At 33.1% G+C, this 9,066-nt stretch overlaps 1 protein-coding gene across 1 annotated transcript; it reads right to left on the bottom strand.

The window, feature by feature from the left end:
- Positions 1-3,642: 3,642 nt before the first annotated feature.
- Positions 3,643-4,364, bottom strand: LOC112025499 (succinate dehydrogenase [ubiquinone] iron-sulfur subunit 2, mitochondrial; the record flags this gene model as incomplete). Its single annotated transcript, XM_065762302.1, has 1 exon — positions 3,643-4,364. A coding segment is annotated over one exon (621 nt), but the record flags the coding sequence as incomplete, so codon positions are not given.
- Between the last annotated feature and the right edge of the window lie 4,702 nt (positions 4,365-9,066).

Here is a 9,066-nt window from a genome sequence, read left to right as displayed (position 1 = left end):
ATGTACACTACCTTCATGATCACCTCTCTGCTTTAAGTTGAGGAAAGGATTAATGTGTTGGGATGCCCTGGATCTGCTGGTCATTGACCTGGTTCAACCGTCGCCAAGCGTTGCTTTCACTCTTGCTCAAGCTCTCCCCACAAACTGCGCCAATTGTAGGATCAAGATTTGTAACCCAAGTCCAAAAGGTATGGAATATGAGCCCAACAAGCCCAATACAATGAATTTGTAAAGAGTGGGTGAAAGAGCTTAACTAATTATGAATTAAACAATGTTTAAGAAAGGTTTAAAAGATTAACAAGTGCTAAAACAAACTTGAAACTTGAATAAATTGATGTCCGAGGAGATAAAATTTTGTTTTACAAATTAATACAATTCTTAGAACTACAGTAAATCTTTCTTCTTTCTCCTTCTCTCTTTTTTCCCATCCCCCTCTCATGAGAGGTCTCTTACATTTATATAGTTTTCTTTCAGACTATCTTAATTTTCCACTTGTTCTTCATTTAAGCATTCACCTAAGTATATGTCCCATCAGGTACCTTCTTTGATTCTCCATGAGTGGTGGCAGCTGAGACTGCACTGTTCAGAGGTCTTCTCCACATAAATGAGACCAGAAAAGTTGCTGCAGTACATTTAATGCTGTGGTAACAGGTTTTCCTTTAGATATTTCCCTATTCTTATCATATTTATACGTGTTTGAAGTTTATCCTTATCGTTAAAACTGTCAGGAAGGTCACCTAAACCGCCCAGATATTTGCTTTGACCGATATTTCTCATATCCGAGAAGGACAAACTCCTCGGACTATATTCCTTTATCATTTCCTTGCGTGGTTCTCCAATCTGAGGCCTTTCCCAATCATTTACTCCTCCTCGGACATACCCAAATCTTCAAATAAGGCCCAAGGCCCAATATATAAATTTGGGCTTTTATCCCCACAATATATATATTGGGTTTAAATTACACCTATTATAACTCTAAGCACCACCCAATAACTTGTTATAAAATTCATATTTTAAAAATCTTACCATTGAATTACATGATCTATATATTATTAACATTCATGTCAATTAAATGTTATTTACCATTTGATCCATAAACTCATCTTTTATGCATTATTTTGCAAGCATGAAGAATATATGAAGATAATGTAATTTAACGGTGGATTTGTCAAAATTCACATTTAATTAAAAAATATTGAGTGGTGTAATATTGTTTAGAGTTACACCAACTTGAACTCAACCCTATATATATATATATATATATATATTAAATCAATCTTATTAATCTTATTCTCATTTGGGACTAACATGTCATTAAAAAACATTTCATTTTTTATTTTTGTTAAGTATACACGTGTAAGTGAAGTATCATATTAAATAAAGATGAAAAGAATAAGTAGTGTTAAAATAACATAGTTGAACTCATAGCCATTGGGCTTAGATCATTTGGATTAAGTGTGTCTTTAATCTCTATATGTTATATTAATTATTTAAGAAGTCTCTCTAAGGTGTTTAATTCCCCAACAAATGGGTATAAAAGCCTATGGTTGTGTGTGGTATGATTATCAATATCCTGATCTGGTAGGATCTTAAAATCTTAATATATATATCTGACATCCTTAACATTTTTCATTTATTATATTTTTTAAATTCACAAATCACATTTACTGATATATCAATTTGTAAATATTATATTATAAATTTGTAGTAACTTTAGCATTTTCCTCCAAAAAAAAAAATGAAACTTCATTTACATGTACGCCATCACGAGTCACGACCACCCCCACTAACTTTAATACTATTATGTAGTTGCCAATGGAGCATCTGCAAATTGCTGATGTTCAAGTTCAGAGAGATTTTCTAACTTACATAACATTATATTATATGCTACGTGACACTTTTACAGAATGGCATCTTGCCATGTTTCATCATAGTATTCTTCAAGTTTACAAGTTAACAGCGTTTAGCTATAGCCTATAGCTTAATTAACCATACGATGCGGTAGTAGTGGCTTCTTGTTGCGATAGTCCACGATCAAAACACCACCTTACGTTTGAGCTACTTGATAGCTATCAATGGCTTCTTTTGCATGATTACTCGGAGTAGCAGCAGATGGAAATTGACGTGGATGACGATGATGAAGAGGGGGCCTCGTCTTTTGCTTCAAGCACTCCTCCAGCAACGTAAATGCTTCAATTCCGACCTGCACAATGTCATTAGGAGGCGCCATTTCACCTATAAGTCGCTCTGTACTAAAGAGTCTGAATTAAGAAACTGTCAAGCAAGCTTGTTACACTAAGGCTAAGGACTGTACCTTTTTATAGCACTGTGTTTTTCCTCTCCTTTTTGAATAATGCAACTTGGTTGATCGATCATTTTTATTCTATCCGTATCATTGGAAGCAAGTGAAGATGTTGATTTGGTTAGCTTTCGGTGGCCAAAGTCTGTGGCGTTGCAAAATGTAAATTCTTATGATCTAAAAAATGAGTAAATTCAGTACCATAAAAAAATCCGGCCATTGGTACACATGGCGGCCTTTGAGCGATGAAATTGTAAATTTACCAATTTTTTCAACCACTCACAACTTAGGCAATTTGTGGAAATTATTGTAGAGTAGACTTACTCTTTAAAAATTGTAAGATCATAATTTTTATCACAACTTATCCATGTAATAAACTATAACTGATGTTTCTCAAAAAAAAAAACTATAACTGATAAAATAAAAATAATAAGCCCATATAAATTTATAATAAATAGTGGCAAAATTATGTCAAAAATTATGGTCATAGTCTAATTGTTCTTATCTTTCTCTACCGGGTAAGGTTCGTTTCTCTTACTGGCCCACTTGGTCCGTAGGGAACAATAAACATTATTAAGCAAAAAAAAAGAAAAAAAAAAAAAAGAAAACAGATTAGGTTACTACAAAATGTAGAAACTTTCGTAATTATCTGACTAATACTCTAAACTTTGGATCAACATTTCTTTAATAATTTTTTTGTTTGTTAGTTAATGATTTTAGATTTTAAAAATAAACTCTTCCAAATTTTAGTATTTAAAATTAGGGGTGCTATTTCAACACGGCACCTAAAATATTTAAAATTGATCTATCTAACTGTCACACATAGGGGTAGGGGTATTAAAGCAGCAATCTAGGAAGTGAAAATAAAACTATACTTAAATTTTAGAGTATAAGAAAATTCCTCCAATCTTTTTTGATAATCAAATTCCTCCAATCTAATATGACAAAAAGTCTCATGCCTTATAATTGATGAAAAAGAAGATATAAAGCTTCAAACAATAGAAGCATGCCATTTCAGATAGTTTCGTCTTACCATATCTATTTTCCTTTCCAATATTAGGTCTTTTTTTTTAGGTGAAAAGCACATTTTAGTCCCTACAATTTTAGGCGATTTTTATTTTAGTCCCTACATTTTATTTTTACCGCTTTTAGTCCCTATCCTGAAAAACGGTTCTCGTTTTGGTCCTTACTGTTACATCAGAAACGGATATTGCTGACGTGACAAATGACAATAATAAATAATATTTGTTTAATGTCCACGTGGCCGAATTAATAATAAAAAAATATTTTTTGACATTAAAAAATACCACGTCACCATATAAATTAAAAAAATAATTTATTAATTTTAACTAAATAAAAAAAATTAAAAACAGAATAAAAAATTAAAAATTTTATGAATTGAGATCTAAGTGTGTCTTGAACAAGAACACAAACTTAAATCCAATTACATAAACCCAGAAATTATTAAAAAAAAAGAAAAAAAAGAAAGAAAAAAAAAAGAAAAAACACCCATATTCACACACTGCCAGTTCCAAATCCAAACCACCACTAACAATATACACTCGTACATCCCATCCAGCTTCGTCCTATCTTTCTTACTCTGCAAAACCTCTTTCCCTTTCGTCTCCAGCGGGTTCTTCCTCTTCAGCCACGGCTCGATGCTCTTGTACTGGTTGTAGAAGTTCGTCATATCCACCACCAAGTCCTTGATCATGAATATGTGCAGCAGCGGCGTGATCATCGAGGCCGACGATTCGGACTTGATCTTCATGAGGCACACGAGCCCGTTGCAGCCATCGATGTTCATGGCGCAGGACCCGCAGATCCCCTCATGGCGCGATCGCCGGAACGTGAGCGTGGGGTCCACCTCGTTCTTGATCTTGATTAGGGCGTCGAGGACCATGGGGCCGCAGTCCTTGAGGTCGATCTGGTAGTCTTGGAGCTCCAGCTTCGTCGGGTTTTCCGGGGTCCAGCGGTAGATCGAGAAGGTTTTGAGCGCCGTGGAGGCGCGTGCCTTTTGTTCGACTTGCAGAGCTTCGGCCTCGCTTGCGTGAGCTCGGGCGCATGTTCATTTTGATCTGGAATTTTGTTCATTTTGATCTTCTTCAAGGTATACTTTGATCTGGCTTTAGTTTTTTTTTTTTTTTTTTTTTTTTTTTTTTTTTTTTTAAATTTCTGGGTTTATGTAATTGGGTTTAAGTTTGTGTTCTTGTTGTTCTTGTTCAAGACATACTTAGATCACAATTCATAAAATTTTTAATTTTTTATTCTGTTTTTAATTTTTTTTATTTAGTTAAAATTAATAAATTATTATTTTTAATTTATATGCTGACGTGGCATTTTTTAATGTCAAAAAATATTTTTTTATTATTAATTAGGCCACGTGGACATTAAACAAATATTATTTATTATTGCCGTTTGTCACGTCAGCAATATCCGTTTCTGATGTAACGGCAAGGACCAAAACGGAACCGTTTTTCAGGATAGGGACTAAAAGCGGTAAAAATAAAATTTAGGGACTAAAATAGAAATAGCCTAAAAATGTAGGGACTAAAATGTGCTTTTCGCCTAAACATTATCTTCGAAATATCCAAACAAAATAATTGAGAAAAAGGTACAGGAAGATTGATGGGTGTAAATTGCAATTAAGAAAAAGGTATGGGAGCAGGTGGGACCGCGGGAGAGGGATCAGGATGAGAGGAATAATTGAGGAATATTCTATAAAATATCCAATTGATCTGTGGCTTTTTTAATTGGACACTAATAATAATACATCTCCATACATGTGGTCTCTATCCAAACCTTTTGGCTCAAAGTTTGTGGCATTATCCAAAGAAATAGATAAGAATTCCCTGATTTGGATATGGATAGGAAACAATAATGCAGTGCGAGTAATAATAAAGAAATAATGAAATATTGCCGGATTTCCTTAATATTGAATTATCCAAAAAAAAGTCAAGCTAAGCATAAGGTGTGTCCCACAATTGCCATTATATTAATACTTTAGTTTTTATATATATATATATATATATATTTCTCTTATCTGGTGTTAGTGTCACATTACATCATTAAATTAATCAATTAGCATTTCTTTATTCAGTGGGATGATATTGACATGATGTCATATAGACTTTTAAATTCATAAAACTTATGCAAAAATTACATAAACCAAATTTTGAGCATGAAATAAACATTTTTGGGTTGTTTAGTCACCAGTTATTTATTATGCTGCGGATTTTATAAATTAAGTTCAAATATGATAAATTACAGATTCTGGGTTAATTAATTATGTGTAAAAAGTTAAGACATATAAGACATATCAAGTAGATACCACCAATCGCATAAAATCAATCATAATGAGAGACAGAATATGGGGATGAAGTGAAAAACCCTAGGAAAACAATCTTATAAAAAAAAATAAAAAAAACCATTATGATGGAAACATATTCCAAAACAGAAAGGACAGTTCACTATGATAAGAGAAGTTTACAATTTGAGAAAAAATTTCTTAGGCTCTACAACTTGTAAACAATTTACAGGAAAAAAAAAATTAATGCTTTGGAACTTCTACACTCTTCAATCACATGGACATTTTCACAAGTGACACACCCACGCTTAACAATCGAAATCTTTGACCGACTCCAAAAACCTCTTGGAGATTTTCTTCATAATAGCAGTGTATGTGTTGTTACTAAAGTAGCTTCAACATGATCACCAAGAATATACCATGTAGCTCTTCAATCAGTTATCATCTACGGGGTTGATGATATAAGAGAATGGTTACAGAAATCCTAAATGAGGCACATGTGCTCTTTCTCTCTTGATTATCTATATCTTGACCTGTCTCTTAAGTTGTGTATTTATACTGATAGTCCTGATCATATTACCTTCATCCACAGAGAAAGCAATGGACGAAGATTACACCGAGCTTCGCCTCACCCCTGGTGACCACCTAGCGAGGACAAGGCCATCATCCCACAATCAATGACGAAGCGTTATAAGAACATTAATGAGCCTCCACACCATTGAAAAGATATCTCCCCATTAATGCCCCTCAGGGATGTTACATATTCGGGAATAATATCACCATTAAGACGGCACCAACGGCTAGAAGGAAGAAGGAAGCACCTATATATATATTCCCATTCATGAGACCGGAGGAAAGGTATAAAAATTTCTAGCTCATGCACATTACCATCTGAATACTTCTTTTTACTTCTAGCTATTCTGACTTTAGCATCGAAGGCTCTGTGGCGAGCACCACACCGGTGACCAAGCTCTTTCTTTTCACTGTTCATCTTGTCTCAAGATCTAGATTATCTGTGGATGACTCCACTCTAGACGAACATTTCTCCTGACGATTTGAGCATCATCATATACTATTTTGATTAGGTCATCATATGAGTCATGGGCAAATTGAAAAATCCTTTCTCAAAGTCTAATTTCTCGATTTTCAACTAATCAAACCAAGAATCGATCAAGTATCAACAATTGTAATTGAATTAAGAATTGGGGTGGAATCAAAGCATGCAAAAAACTTCATTTCTTGAGTTGAACTTGGGTTCACAGTCTTGAACAAAATTAAGAGAATTAAACTATGTATGACAAGACTTACATTGTTCATGGTTTGCCAACATTTCAAATATGTACCTAACAAATATTTTTTATTTCAAAACAGATGTGTTTATTTTTATGTAATTGCATCTATATTGAAAGAGAAAGTATCTCATGAAACAGTCTCATGAGACCACCCTCTTATAACTTGTTGGACGCACATAGATGAGATCCACATATACAATAAGGGAGAGGTCTCTCATTAAACCATCTAATAAGATACTTTTTAGTGATAAAGGGAAAAAAAAAAATCATAAATTATCTTCTTCTTCTTTTTTGGTAATAATGAAGTGATATCTTAGTCTTTGACTAAATTATTTCACTCATGTTCATAAACAGAACTTAAGAATCCTTCACGTTGTATACTTTAACTTTCCCGAAACATTACAAAAATATTCATGGCAAATGAAAAGAGCATGCTTTAAAATGTGATATTGAGTTTCTCTGTTGATGAAGAAATTCAATTTTCTGTTTTTTGGGCCTTACAGCGAAGGTGATCCAGAAATGGTTCTAGTCTGTGGATTAGAAAACAAATACTTCAACCGTTTCCTTCACCCCCAAAAAAAAAATGACGATACTATGGGAAGCATAACAAATTATTAAAATCTGATAAAATTGGACTCTGTTAATCATCCAAACCTGTAAAGAAAAATAAAAGGTGTGGATAACATAAATAGCAATTCATTTTAATTAGTTCGACTTGTACTAATTTTTTTTGACCCAACCCGACCAAGTAGTTTTTTTGTAAGTTTCATTAAATTGAGATTAATTTTCTTCTTAATCATTTATTTATTTTCTTTACCTAGCATATACTAGAATAAGCTTTATGTTATTAATTTTTATAGGTGATTTAACTTTATAGGTAAAAAACCCTTCTGATCTAATAATTTTCTGGCCAGTAACTTTTAAGATCAAACTTAAACCCGCCCAACCCAACCTATTTAACAAGTCCGCTACACTTTACACATAATCAATACAAATTAAGCTAAATATTACACATGTTATATAAGAATTATCTACTAAACTTGACAATGTACAAAGCTAAAAATATGACACGATATTATCATTAGGATTATAACATGCTATGGAGAAGCAGATTAATCTTTACATGTTACAGGCTAGCGATGTACAAATTTAACAAAGCTAAAATATTATTATACTACGCACAACACTACATTAGGCCAAAGTGGTTGCTATTAATGCTAAAAGAGCAGTGCATATATCAGAAGTGTTAACGAGCCTTCTGACTGCCTTTCCTGCTCAGACGATAATCTGTAATGGAAACTCCTTGTAACAGCTTCGCAGCCTGATTGCTGTCCATGACTTCCTCCATGGGGACCCATTTAGCCATGTTATCACCACCAGATTGGCTTGTGTTCCTCCTCTTCTCTAGTATTGGTTCTAGAATACCGAAACCTTCTCTAGCTATTTTCCTAAGATCAGCTTGAGTTGCCATTTTTAACAAACAAGAACTCTCTCTAATAACTACTCGAGGGCTTTCTTTTGATTTGGGTTGCACCAGGCTACTGTTTATCTTGGCTTTATATAGACCAGTGTGCAAACACAATAGATTCTTCTTTGAAGTCGCTTTTGTCTTTTGGCGATTCGTGCACATCTATTATATTATCTCAACATTTTCTAGATTCCCAAGTTATCTGGACCGAAAGATAGGTTAGAGACTGTCAACTATATTCTAAATAAGATTATAAGAAGGTAATATACATCTCTAGAACAGAGACCTATCAAGGCCGGTTTGAAAATATTTGAGGCTTAGGATGACAATTTTAAGTTGAGTATTTTCTTATATTTAGATATCAAATGAATAATATTTATTTTAGATTTTTTTTTTAACTTAAAATTCATTACTCTTGTTTTTTTTTATATACAAAAATATTCATTAAATTTTTGTATTCAAAATTTACTTAAATTTCTTATGTAATTAGAAGCATAGCTAATTCTCCTACTATTCTTTCTAGTAACATAATTGATTTTAGGTAAAAGAATAAGTTTACAAATAAGATAGAAAAAGAATAGTTTGATGGCGATTGATTACCAGAAAATATAAAGAAAGGAAAAATTTATGTGGTTTGATGATCACTTGATGAAAGAGGAAGGGAGAGGATATGTTTGATGGGAAGACGGAAAGACTTTGA

Source organism: Quercus suber, unplaced genomic scaffold (assembly GCF_002906115.3).
Source record: "Quercus suber isolate HL8 unplaced genomic scaffold, Cork oak 2.0 scaffold_451, whole genome shotgun sequence".
Classification (NCBI taxonomy): Eukaryota; Viridiplantae; Streptophyta; class Magnoliopsida; order Fagales; family Fagaceae; genus Quercus; species Quercus suber.
The sequence above is the reverse complement of the archived record's forward strand: the minus strand, read 5'-3'. Positions and strand labels throughout refer to the sequence as shown.